The sequence below is a fragment of the Convolutriloba macropyga genome, chromosome 9, assembly GCF_964194025.1.
Source record: "Convolutriloba macropyga chromosome 9, txConMacr16.3, whole genome shotgun sequence".
Lineage (NCBI taxonomy): Eukaryota > Metazoa > Xenacoelomorpha > Acoela > Convolutidae > Convolutriloba > Convolutriloba macropyga.
Genome location: NC_134476.1, coordinates 47,440,908 through 47,455,443, shown reverse-complemented (window position 1 = coordinate 47,455,443; position 14,536 = coordinate 47,440,908). Strand labels below are relative to the sequence as shown.

Genomic DNA, 14,536 nt, shown 5'->3' with positions numbered 1-14,536 from the left:
TTCAATTGGGATAATGGAACCCCTACAAACTGATTTTCAATTGGGATACTCTTAACTGGTGGGATAAAATTTCAAAGATTGGCTGGCGTTTCAGATGTGTCTCTAATCTCGCATCCCGTGCAAGGAGCGTGATTGCGGACCCCCGAATTTCTGTAAAAGAGGCTGATTGAGATAACCTACTGAAGTGATCAGCCAAGGTAGTGATTCGTTTGAGGGTCTCACGAACTGTCTCTGAAAATCCCTCAAAAGACTCGAAAACCAGAGGAGCGAATTGAATTCCAACCTCACTGCATTTCTGGGCGTATTGTTTGTACTTCCTGTCCTCAGCAGCTGACAGGGGGAAAGCCCTTTTCTGCGACGCGTGACACAGCATGGTCGCCCATTATATTTAGATTCCCAGATTTACAAAAAAGACATTTTCACTTGTTCTCGTACAATTTAACACCCAGTCAGTATTTAAGAGCAACACGGAAATCATTGGGAGATAGGTGAAGTTCCAAAGCTGGAATGGGCGTCTGCGTTGTACGTCTGCGCCTTTATTTAAAAAATTTTACACCCAGTTCCTAGTTTGGGCATTAAAATTAGGCAAAAACTGTATTGACTTTGAAAGTTAACTTTCCAATTGCTCAATTTTTTCAGCGTTGTAGAGGTTAAACCGTAGAGGTTAAATGGTCTGCATCAGCTCGGCGTGATTACGAGAGCAACAAATTTTATAGATGTTGTGCTGGAAACAATTCCAAAGAGATGAAAGACGTTCTTTTTATACATAACTTGTTCATATAGTCCCCTTTTAGTGGGGGAAACATATACCTACAATTTGCAGTAGCCAGCCGACAGCTGCCGGAAAAACTGGTTAGCTTGCTTTCAAAGACATTTACTTCCATTTAAGATCAATAAATGAACTTCAATAAATGATTTGATATACTTTGAACAAAGTTATACCTTGTGCAATTACTCTAATTCCTTCCAAAAAATCACTCAAATGGTATATTGCCCCAAAAAAATTAGAATTGTGCTAAATATGAAACTGTGGATTTTTTAGTTCACGTTACAAGCTTGCGAGTTTATGTGAGAAAAAGAAACCAAGATTTATACTTTTAATTGATGTCAAATGTGTTTTGTACGGCAGTTATTTTTTATTTGCCCTTTTATTTTCCGTCACGTGATAAATGTCGCCAATGCATTTGTGAAGGTGTCTGATTTTATTTTGGAGTGTCCTTGTATGTTTGAGTATGATGACCCAATTAAGACATTCAAAGCATTGTCTATTGACAGTTGTTTTGTTGCATGCAGAACAACTTCTGGTTGCGTTGGCTTTTCCTATTGCGTAAGTAGAAACTTTCCGTCAATATCTCTTTGCAGTAAATCAAATTTATTTTTTCATGGTATAATATGCAGTAGTTAATTTGTCATCGGAAATTGATACGGAAAAAATAGCGATTGGTCATTTTTTCTTTTAAAAATGGAGGCTGGGCGATGTGAACACTATTACATTCCAATGACATTTGAATTTAACTAAGGTTGTGACGTAACTGGGATAAAATGTTTGAAAAAAAAAACAATTTTTACACATTCTCTAACATCAGTATGAAAAAAGTAACAAAAATTGAAAAAAAAATCTACAAAGAGTTGAGAAGAAATTATTTTGTTTGAAAAATCACAGAACAAATTTTCAATGATATATTGTTTTAAATTTTGTCGTGATTGACTGACTATAGCTGAATTATTATAATTACTGAACCAAATTATACCCATAATGAACTGTCTTATTGTCAACATCTTGTCAATATAACCGATTGGCATCTTCGAATTCTTTTCGGTGCAAATTGAAATATAATTACCTGATAAGCTCCTTCCATATCCACCGGCCCTCTCATTGAACGAGACCAACTTGTTATATGTATCGTTCCCTATCACTGAGCTCGATTGATTCGATAAAAAGCTCCCCTCCAGCATACGATTTTACTTGGGTGGGTAAAATTTTCTCATATGAGCGCTATAGCTGCGCGCATCAAATAGTATTGAACGTAATCAAGCCAACAAAGCTGCTAGCTGATACGTGTGTTATACTGGTAGCTGATAAGTGAGCCATCAATTGAAAGCTTTAGAGCACCTCTGGTGTTAAAGTTTTCTACCCAAGTTAAATTCCTAACCCAAACCAACTCTCATCAGACTGAGTTCAGACTTTGGACTCCAATCAGACCGTTTTGCGGCCACTGTCCAGATTATCATGCAACTATAACACTTCCCAGACCAATCTGGTTCGCACCCCCCCCCCCCCCGACCGTGTACGACCCAAATGGGACCTGGCTTAGATCTTGGACTTTAAACCTAGGTGCTTGCCATGCCATGCAATGTTGCAGTGGTTTTTTGAATGTAGATGAGAGGCCGCTATCGTCACTTTAACTGTAGAGGACAAGCAAACTTCCATGTTCAGCTATAGATCATGAGCTATGCCGAGCATTTTCCTCGAAAATAACGGGGGAAAAGTCTAAGGAGTGTAAAAATAAAAACACACGCCTGTTTCTCCTCTTAATTAAATGTGGAAGAGTGTAATTACAAGAGTGTAATACTAAAAATAAAAGTGGAAGGAGGTATAGTGAGGATTGATCCCCTAATCTTCCCACTCTCGAACAAGTTACTTCCACCTTGTGCGTTAACCTTGCGCCAATTGATACATCATTATAAGTTTCATTTTCAGTTATAATGGTAATTGTGTAAGAGTGTAATGTTTTTATCAGTCCACCCTAAATTACATTCTTTGCAAAGACAGTGAAAAGAGTGGAACCCTGTTGAAATCTTCTATATTAATCGATGAATAAATTGCAGTTTTCAGAGCAAAATCATTTTTGGATTCATTAAACGTCAAAAAAACATGTTATTTTACTTTAACGGCATCTTACATAATGGTATCTTTGATGGTAACTTACATAGTTTACTTTAATGGTATCTTACATAATGGTATCTTTGATGGTATCTTACATAGTTTACTTTAATGGTATCTTACATAATGGTATCTTTGATGGTATCTTACATAGTTTACTTTAATGGTATCTTACATAATGGTATCTTTGATGGTATCTTACATAGTTTACTTTAATGGTATCTTACATAATGGTATCTTTGATGGTATCTTACATAGTTTACTTTAATGGTATCTTACATAATGGTATCTTTGATGGTATCTTACATAGTTTACTTTAATGGTATCTTACATAACGGTATCTTTGATGGTATCTTACATAGTTTACTTTAATGGTATCTTACATAATGGTATCTTTGATGGTAACTTACATAGTTTACTTTAATGGTATCTTACATAATGGTATCTTTGATGGTATCTTACATAGTTTACTTTAATGGTATCTTACATAATGGTATCTTTGATGGTATCTTACATAGTTTACTTTAATGGTATCTTACATAATGGTATCTTTGATGGTATCTTACATAGTTTACTTTAATGGTATCTTACATAACGGTATCTTTGATGGTATCTTACATAGTTTACTTTAATGGTGTCGTACATAGTGGTATCTTTAGCATAGTTTACTTTATTGATATCTTAAATTATTGGTGTCTTACATAAAATGCCATGCTATTTTCTATGAGCCGTTTCATGGTAACCATTTTTCCATTAAAAATGCAAGCATATTAGATATCTGATTTTTCGGGGTTTTTTCTAAATCAATTTGAAAGTCCAGTTTTGGATTCATTAAATGATAACGCATAAAGGTCCTTTTTATAGTATCTTATTGAAGGATTGGTGAATTTTCCGAACAGATTGTAAGGTTGACATCTGAGGTGCAACTAAAACAAATAAGCTAAAATCCTAGTACTTGGGATAGCCTCCTGGAAATTGCCTCCTGAAGGGGATTGCCTCCTGTAAATAAGTCCAATCTTAAAAGTAAAGAATAGGAAGATTAAAAATAGGGAAATACTTTGGGGTTTCGTTGTGTATTGATCCGATGATTTCTTTATGGTTAGAATATGTTAACTCACTGGATGCGCCAGTTAAGATTGTCATTATTTTGGCCTTTTTACGGCCTTGATTTTAAAATAAATTAATTAAGGCTAGTGACTAATGTTGTCAGTTAGTCCAAAACCTACTGGCTGTGAGGCCAGTAAGTTTGACTCTGTAATGGTATTCAGGCCAGTGATTTCTTGCCGTGCTGTTTTCATGCTGTCTCTCATTGTCATCTAGTGAGTATTTGTTCACATCTGGGCAGAGAGGCGAAGTCTGTCTACGTCGTTAGTTGAAAAAAATTCAATGATTCTCTTACTTACACTGTGTGCTCCGATCTGCTTTACCGGCTTATTTTCTGGTTAGCATCCAATTTAGCTACCGTGAGCTAGTTACTCCCTCCTAAATTTCTAACTCTAAGTTTATCTCTTTCGGTATAAGTTCCGACCAAAGAAAAGCAGAAAAAGGTCCTAGGACTTACACTAGGAATTAAGACATGTAACCAAAAAAAGGGCAACAGTAGAATCAGTAGAAAAATGATAAAGCAACTACCCATGAACTACATATAAGGAGACTTTAAAAGAAAACAGGAAGTTTTTTAGTTTTGTTTGAAAAAACTGTGATAGCAAGCTTCACTGGTGGGAGAGCTGAGACTCGATATTAGAATATGAAGTATGGAGCACAACTGTGAGGATCAATGAAAAGCTCCAAAAAACTTCAGATCTTGTGAGCAGCATGTTGCTCTGGAGCTCAGTGAAGTGATCGACGCTCCAATGCGGTTGCATTGCTAGGAAATCACTGAGAATCTCTTTTCCTTCTGGCTCAGTTAACTTTTCTGAGATCCAAACTCCTTTGAGTAAATTTAATGCTTGGCCGCACACAAGCTTCGTTGCTCCTCCTTGAATGCAACGCAAATACTCATTAGGAAAGAGTATGGAGAAGATCAATTGCCAGGTATAGGGGCACACAAAAACAAAACAAATTCAGTTAGTGTCCAAACTCATCAGGGTACCCTCGCAAAACTTCAGCTCAAAAATGTATGGATAATTTGAAACTAGGACGAAATGAGTATTGTATTCACATACTGCAAGCGTGAGCTCATATAAAGAAGAAGATCTGCCCCGTTGAAGTGATGCTGGACAAACTGATAATTATGCATCGTGTGTTGCATCTTACTTTCAATCACAGAATGTGATTATTTTTTTCACATCAGTTTGTGTTGGATGTACAAAGCCCGAATTGAAGAGAAGGGATTTTTCTGCTGGTAGATCCGATAGGGATCTGTGTCCCGTGTGAAAATCGTGTTAAGATCATCGTTGGCGTGATCCGCAAACGCAAATTTTTTTTGAAGGTGCGAAACAAGCGGTCAGTGAATCGGGGATTGAGTGGAAAATGTAAACATTCAAGGGGGAGAATTACAGTCACGTCCTCCTTCTGTGTGATCGTTTTCCAACTGTCTGATCGTGCAAATGACAGCAGTGCGTTTCAGTTTATGTTCTGGTGGAGTTGCTATATCATTAATCTTCTCCGGAACGTGCACATCATTTTCTGTGTTGATATGTAGAGGAAGAGTGGCACTCTTTACTGAACTGAAATTCTTTAATGGTTAGAATTTGTTAACTCACTGTTCGAGTCAGAAATGGCTGATTTAATAGTACTCGAATTACATCTATCCCTTTTATTGATGTTAAATTAAATATCAAAACTCACTACTTCATATATGTCCTTTCAGAGTCTCCTTTTTTTAAAATGAAAAGTTTGCTTATTGGGAAACCAAGAAACTAAATGTTTCTGCCCATCATGTTTGAAAAATTTTCTTAAATTATTTTTCTATGTTTTGCCTGCTTAACTTTCAACCCTGAGATCATTGAATGACGTTTCATGTTATATTTTAATTGAATTTCTGTTATTGAAAAGTTGAACTTTTCTCTTCTTCTGTTAAAAACACATTAAGGCAGACCTTAGTTGCTCTCTTTTTACAGCCCTAAGGGGTATATAGCTAAGGCTACTTCTTTCTGCGCGCGAAGTAGACTTGCCTAATTCTATCTGACTAATCGACTCTGGAAAACGCTGAAGGTATACTTCAATTATAACGGTGGTAAATATATACAACAAGGGAGTCAATAAAATACGTATAGTGTATCTGTCTAACAGACTGAATTGAATAAACAAACATGCGCTATTTAAAAGAGAACAGAATCTTCTCAGTCTCTGATTGGTTGAAGAGGACAGAGAATACACATTCTGTTTTTTTTTCATCTGATGCAATAGATTATGGCATGGATCATAAGTTCTTTTAGAGGTTGTAAAATTTGTATTTTCATGGCTTCTTTTACCATACAACCCTCTTTGTGATTCTAGCCATTTACGACAATTTGTTCGGCTTACTCGATGGGCGGACTATCGTACAAAGCTGAAGCACTTTCTAGTCTAGACTGTCAAAGCTATCCCTCAGAACCTGTCTCATCTAGCCGAAAGTGGTACATGATAGCATCATCTGCAGGCGCTGCAACAACACAGTGTAGCGACATCAAGAAAGCTGATAACACTAGTATTTATTAAACTATTGTTCTTTTGTTCAGTTCTCGCGTCATGTGTATCGAATCTTGGATTATAGTAACATTGGAAATCAACGCTGAATCATAATATTTCCACTCTGTGTTTTTATATGAATATATTATGATCATGTCACTTTGTACCATTAAAAGAGTATTGTCGGACATAAAAACGAAGTCTGTTTAGAAAAAAATCAGCATCGGATTTTTAAACTGAGCTTAAACTGTTCAGAATTGTTTTCAGCCTTTTAGCACTGATCAGCATTCGTCAAAGTAACATAAATTGTTACAGAAAAAACTTCTCCTGAACTACAAGAGAAAGAAACAAAAAGCAAAATAGTCCATTAATTATTGATTATTAAAACCGTGACCTATAGAATCTGCGTAATTTGCGTTAGTAGTAAGTAAATACTGTCTCAAGAGAGGGGGGGGGGGTTATCCTACGATACTTAAACATGGGATAATAGGGGGTTATTCTAGACGGAAAGGGATTAAGGGGATTAGGCGGCCTTGAAACTCATTTTTACGTCATGTCAACCCTAGCGACGGTTGATTTAAAAGCTATTCACGAAATTTACAAGGATTTGAAAAAGGATTATTTTCAATACGGTGAAAGGTTTCTTTATTTCTTGGCAACATGTCAGTACTTGGATACTGACCTTGATTTGGATATTGCGATGAAAATGAGACCCTATGGTGGACTGATTGGTATTGATAATTCGTCTCTGGACAAGTATTTCAAGTCTTACAAAATTTTGAGGTTGCATGCTATACTTTACGACGCTTCAGGTTTTGTCTTTGAATATAGTGAAAAAGGGCCGGGCTTTTCGTATGTCCTACCGTGTCCAGTGACAAACGAGTATCTTGGTCACGTGACAGGACTTGCCTTCTGTCTATATGTAAAGACTTTTAAAAGCAATTTATTCATTTTGCTGGAATGTTGAAATCAAGACCAGTTGTTCTTGATTTTGAAGGCTTTCGACATAAGAAGTCTGGTTTTATTATCAAAGAACTAGCTGTTTCGACAGAAAAATATTGCGATAATGTGTCATTTCTACTCCAACTTCATTCCACATACTGTCTTCGAGTGAGAGACGATCATACAGTTGGGTGTCAAAATATCTCCATGGTTTAAATTGGGAGAGTGGAGATTATCCATATTGTTATTTGCAACAAATTTTTGATAGCATAGCACTTCGATTTCCCTTGGCAACTTTTCATGCGAAGGGAACAGAAAAAACAGAAACTATTCAGAAACTTCTCAAAAAGTACGTTATCAATTTAGAGATTTTATTATGTCCAAAAATTGAAAATTTGAAATTTTTTTACGAGACACCAATTTGTACTTTACATGTTTTAAGCTGTCCTAAGGGGCAAAGAAATCAACACTGTGCAAGAAAAAAAGCTACACTTTTTTACCTGCGGCTAACGAATGAATCGACGGTCCGAGAAAGCAGCATCGTCTCTACTTCAAGTGAACTTGTCCCCAAATTTAGTGGTTTACAGTTGTATAGCGGATGAAAATCAATTAACAGCTACATTTGTCAAAGAGGAAAAAGTTGACAGTCGTGGTCAAATTGTACTGAAGAAACAGCAAATTGTCTGCACTGGAGTTGAAATAGAAGCCTTCAAGAAAAACCTTTCACTTTTGTAGTACTTTCAATTGTACCATGTCTTTGGAAGAGAAAATGCGAAAGCTGAAACTAACCCCTTTACCTATGCACAAGCGTGCAGAACCAGTTCTGATGTCACTGAACGATAAGAGCCTTCCAGCTGAAATAAGACGAAGAATTGAAAAGAACAACGTACAGTCAATTGTTTTCAGAAAAAAAACTGACAGAGTAAATGCGAACTACACCATTATTTTATCAATGATAATCAAAACTCACAATTTGTATCTTTTGAATTTTATATAATGAAATAACCAAATTTACCTCTTTTTTTAAAAAAAACTTATCTTGAAATAAGTAAAGCAGAGGATCAGTTAGATACAGGCGGGGCAATAACTGACTTAGTGTTTGATGATAATCACCATGAAAGACGATCATGGAGGTTTTGTAATTCAAGGATACCACGATCAGAAGTTGTTTAATTTACACAAGTTTTTATTATAATTTTTCTCATAATAGTTTCTCTGGTAAAACTTGTGTTTTTCCCGCTTGAATGTGAAGAGTCTACATTTTGGTTTTCTCTTCTTTCTTGTACAGTTGGATACGCTCTTCCCAACCCAAAATTATGAATAAAATCATTTCAACAACTGACCGGTTGTTTATGGCCGTTTGCAGCCCGTCATGTTGTGGAAAAACAGAGCTTATTTTCAGAATGTTACTCGAAAACACTTTTTCTCCAAAGTTCCTCTCGATTTTTTATTTCTACCAACATGAACAACCCAAATTTAAATCACTAGAGGCAAAATTAAACATACAGTTTACCAAATTTTCAAGCTTCGATTTGATATCGGAGCTCGAAAACTGTCTGTTGGTGTTTGACGATTCATGTGAAGAGATTTTTAATGACAAAAAGTTTTCGAAATTGGCTAAATAAACAAGTTAAAAAAATAAAAGGCAGATTTTTGCTAAAAACAAGGTTCTTTTGAAAGGTATTGCTCTCTCGTGTTACCTTCATCTGAGGAAGTGATAATGTATACTGAAGAATTTATCTTAATTCCCAAAAGAATGTTCATGTCAACACAAACGGCAAAAAGTGAAATTTTTGACAATCCTATCTACAAACAGAAAGCCACGCAATTGTCTCTCATTCAAAGAAACATGTTACAAAATCCGGAAAAAAGTGAAAAAGAGGATGGAGCAGTCCAGACAGAACCTAGCATAAATGTTGAAACAGATCATGAGGAAAAAGAGGAGCCGATGAGTGATGACAGTCAAATTGAACCTATTGTCAAAAAAAGTACAACTACAACGTTTCAGTCAATAATGAGAGATTTGGGAGTGATGGAGAAAAATAAAATGGGAAGAGCAGAAATCATTCTCAACAAGATATTAGAATCCCCGACAATATCCATTGAAGATCCAGGTGGTATCATTCATATTGATAACCAACCACTTGGCTTAAAAGCGTCAACTTTTTTGTATAACACACAGCAGTCAACAAAGAAAATTGACATTCAAAAATATTCTCGAGCATTATTAGCTCTCGATCTTCCACCTCATTTAATTTCGAAAACCTATGCCAAACAGATCTTGGAAGCATCCGAAAGCGAAGAAGAAATTTTTGCAAGCTCACGAGGACAATCAGGAAGCGGTTATCAAGTTACCAACCAAAGAAAAACGGGCACAAGAAAAAAGTCGGCAGAAGGAGAGACCAAACAGCAAAAATGGTCTTACTTCTTCTGAGAAAAAAACGTTGGACCAACTGTATTTGAAGGGACCTGCATCGTTTGGAAACCCAAAGCGATTAAAAACCGAAAGCAAATTATCATTTGGTAAAGTTAAGACATACTTGGAAAGCAAGTCATTTTTTACAAAATATCGCCCAATTCGTTTACGATTTCCCAGACTTAAAGTAATAGTAAAAGACATAAATGAAATTTGGTCCGTTGACTTGGCTTATGTGGATAAACTAGCAAAATACAACAGAAATGTTAAATATTTATTGGTTGCGGTCGACTGTCTTTCCAGAAACCTTCGTGTGGAGCCGTTAAAAACAAAGTTTGCAACGGAAAATGCCTCGGCCTTTAAAAAGATGATAAAAAACGAGCAACCACAAAAAGTGTGGGTTGATGATGGTACAGAGTTTCTTGGAGCCTTCAAAACCTTATGCAACAAACGAGGAATCCATTTATACAGCACTTTTAGTGAAAAAAGTCTGCATTCGCAGAGCGGTACATTCGGTCACTAAAAACATTATCTACAAGTACCTTGAAGAAAAGTGGACATACTCCTACATAGATAAACTGGATCAATTTGTGAAAACAATTAGTTCACGAGTCAAGCGAGTAACCAAACTTGCGCCAAATATAGTCACTAAAAAGGATGTTCCACGACTTGTCTCGTTGAGCGCTCAAACAATCAAGTTTCAGAGACCCAAGTTTTACGTTGGAGATTTTGTTGGAGTTGTCAAAAAAGACGAAGCCTTCAGGAAAGGGTATAAACAATCTTTCACCGACGAAGTTTTTGAAGTAGAAAGCTTAGCAACCTTCAATCCGCCAACGTATTCACTTATTGATGCAAACGGTGAAAAAATTGAAGGTAAATTTTATCAACCAGAGTTACAGCTTGTTGGTGTAGAGAAAAATGAGTGAAAACCGTTTCACGGATGAATTCCCTGTGCATGTTATTTCATCTGCTTCAATGGAAATTTTTGACTCTAACACTCTCAGTTCAATTCGAAACTTTTTCAATGATGAAATTCAACCCGCTGGTGACTGGAGAGTAGCTCTCAGTGAGATCAGTTTCCCCGCAAAAATTGAGCATATTGTAAATGGAGAAATGGTAGGATATAGCTTAAAAGGGTACGAAGACAGCCAGAAAAGGGCTACCGAAGCCAATGTGATCTCTCGTCCGTATAACAGTGAAAAATTGTCTATCATGACAGGAAATTATAATTCAGTTGTTAACACACTAACTACTGTCAAACGAACTGTTGGACTACCAAATTTTTCATTCAGAGAGATCAAGAAAACTGGAAAGTTTGAAATTTTGATGGGTAAAAATGAAGGAATTACTTTTCCCAGTAAAGAAATTCCCAGCATTATTGGTTTTTCGGGCATTCCAGATGGCATTGGAGTACACATAGAGTACAAAATGAAAAGCGCAACATCAAACAAACGAATGAAGAGTGATGAAACGGCAGCATACTATGGAGAATTTCCCGTTGATCTTTGCTCGGGAAAGCACTTAATTTTTATATATACGAATATTATTGAGTACCAGTACGTCGGTGATACAAAAGCCCCCTTGCTTCGAGTCATTGATTCAAAACAACGTCTGAAAAACGGTAGTGTCTGCGAGCTTGAATCAACTCATCGAATTGTTTTTTCAAATTTAGATTACAAAAAACTCTTATCAAACACCATACAATCAATATCGATTGAGCTTCGCACAGAAACGGGAGAATTGGTTCCCTTTTCAGGAACCGGTAAAGTCATTTTAACCCTTCAGTTCAAAAAATTTTCCAATTAGCATGGAATCTTATTACGCTAACCAAGCAACATCCTTACCACATTTCTCTGGCCACTACCGGCAAAGAGGCAGTGGTTTTGGTGCATTAGCTTCGGGAATTGGGCGGTTCGCTTTGCCCCAAGCTCGACGTTTCATTCTTCCTACTGCAAAACGTATTGGAAAAGAACTATTAAAGCAAAGTGTTCCAGAGCTGCTAGACGTTGTCAGCAGTAAAAAATCACCCAAACAAGCACTCAAAAAAACAATAAGCAACACTGTTAAAAAACAAACAGGGGGAGCAAGATTTCGGCAACAAAGAAAAACGATTAGGAGTCGCTCAAAAAAATCACCAAGAAAAACATTAACCAAACAAAAGTTGGTCATTTCAAAACAAAAAGTTCCAAAAAGAAGTCGGTCTGATTTTTTTTCTCAAGTTAAATATGATCGCTAACCTGTTACCTAACGAAGCAACCCATAGCTCTTTGGATCTGTTTGAGAAGCCGGCGCTCTTGGTGACTTTCGATGGAAGTTTTTGTCAAAAATTGGGACCTATTTATAGTCCTGATGGACCCATGTTAACTGGTGACCGTAACAACTTTATCGATTTACAAAAAAAATTTTTGGAAGTCAAATGCAAAATTGTTCAGTCTTCGGGAGCTGATCTCAAATATGACGGGGCAACTACTGCTGACACTGCTAAAACCGATGCTCCATACTTTTGCAATAATGTGCTACATTCACTTTTCTCTGACTGCACAGTGTCAGCCAACGGGTTGAAAATCTCTAACGCAAATTGAAATTACGCACACAAGAGTTTTATAATAACTGAGTTCTCACATAACAAAGACGCAAAAAACACTTGGTTGGCATGTCAAGACTATTCTTACGAAGAAGATCCATCTGCAATGAAAGCAGGTAAAATTGTTCGAAGAAAAAACTCGGTCAGAGAGTCAGCAGAATGCACTTTTTATGGTAAAGTAGCGGTAGACTTTTTCACATGTGATAAACATCTGCTCAGTGGTGTAACTCTTTGTATTGCATTCAGAAGATCTAATGATGATTTTGTTATCATTTCGGATGATGCTGCAAAACATTACAAGGTGAAAATTGTTGAAGCTAATTTGTACGTTCGCAAGATGACATTGAATGACGAGGTCGTGTCTGCCATTGAATAAACCTTGCTTACTAGCCCTGCTGCCTATCCCTACTTTGAAACTTTGACAAAGACGTTTTTGGCTTCGACTGGTCTGCATAGTTGGAAGCAAGAGGACATTTTTGCACGAGAGCCAATCCGAAGACTAGCAATTTGTCTCAATACGAACGAAGTTTTTTTGGGCAACAATATGCATAATCCTTTTCATTTTCAAAAATTTGACTTGGAACAGATATATATTTATCGCAACGGGTTACCAGTGGCTGATAGCCCAATATCTACAAATGATAATAAACGCCTTTATTTTAATACAATATCCGATTTAGCCTATATTGATAATGGGCATGGAATAAGTCTGTCAGACTATCCCAACCATTTTATAATGGTATTTGATCTGACTAGCACCCAACAAGCTTCTCATGATTCTATACACCTGGAGCTAGCAAACTGTTCCATATCTATCGAATTGAAGTTTTCAGCAGCGTTACCGACCAACATTGAAATTTTTATTATTGGAGAAAAAGCTAGTACAATTTTTGTTGATACTGCGCGACGAGTGTCAAAAAATCATATTCTAACAAACTGATGATGGACGAAGATGATATTAATGGTTTAATTCAGAGATGTCAAAAACTAAAGCACAAATTTCGAGGTGTATTTGCAGCAGACAATTTTCCTTCAAAATTGAAATCAAACACTTTTTTAATAGTAAACGCGTCAAAATCTCAAAGTCCTGGCACGCACTGGCTCCTCATATGTAAAAAGAACGACCATCTTCTGTTTGCTGATCCCCTTGGACGATCCTTGTCTTCTTACAAGAATATCTAGCAACGACTTGCAAAAAACAATGTACAGTTTCACCAATTACTTGAAAACCAACCAATTCAAGGTCAAAACTCAGAATTGTGTGGACTCTTTTGTATTTTTATTGCTCATTTAATATTTGATGATAGACAAATTGTAAATTGTAGTGATTTTCAATTGATTCGCTTTGCTCTTCACATGATGCTCTAACAAAACTAATATTGTGAAATAAATTTTTTTTTAAAACTGAATTTTTTCTTAATATACAAGACGAACAAATAGTAAATCAGAATCAATGTTTAGTTTTCCAAAACCACTCATAAATATATCCATAATCTGACAAAAAGCACCAGAATGAGGACCACTCAAAATTGATTCCACTCTTTTCAAAGTTTCACTACTAAATTGATCAGTTTGAGTTTTCGATTAAATTGTAGAACACACAGAATTGTGAATCGTTTTCTGTGGTACAATTGATGTAGCTCTTGCCAATGTTTTTGAGACTCTGCTAGTGACCGCTGTAGATTTTGGTAGTTTGATTGCCGCTGTTGCCAAGGGTGGAAGTCGCTTGCGTACATTTGCTGTATTCATTTTCTCTCCAGATTTGTTATTAAAGTCAACGGCAAGCCGTAATTTTAAAAATGTATCTCCTTTAAATTCCAGACTCGTTGAGGTTGAAAATAAGTGTCTGAAGGTAGTGAAGAGACAGGGAATTGCAAAAATTTTGATTGGCTTCATGGTCTCAACATCGATTGCACTCTCAATCAGAACGTGAAAATGGTTAGTTGGTAACTGACAAAATTCAGACTCAAAATGAGGACACACAGCATAGTTATTCGAAGCTGTTAAGTTTGGCTTTTCATCAGCAATTAAAAACTTGAACTGCTTTTGAAATTGTTTGAAATAGTTGGGAGAGCCCTCAAACATTGCTTCCACCATC

The 14,536-nt window shown here is 36.3% G+C and overlaps 1 protein-coding gene across 1 annotated transcript in view; it reads left to right on the top strand.

Annotated features, from left to right (window-relative positions):
* The first annotated feature begins 1,156 nt into the window (after nt 1-1,156).
* LOC142345422 (uncharacterized) overlaps nt 1,157-14,536 on the top strand; it is a 32,746-nt gene continuing 19,366 nt past the window's right edge. The window contains exons 1-2 of the mRNA XM_075397471.1: nt 1,157-1,327; nt 6,326-6,515. Coding sequence (XP_075253586.1) covers nt 1,223-1,327; nt 6,326-6,515 — 295 coding nt within the window. The 5' untranslated portion in view covers nt 1,157-1,222. The remainder of the gene's footprint in view (nt 1,328-6,325; nt 6,516-14,536) is intronic.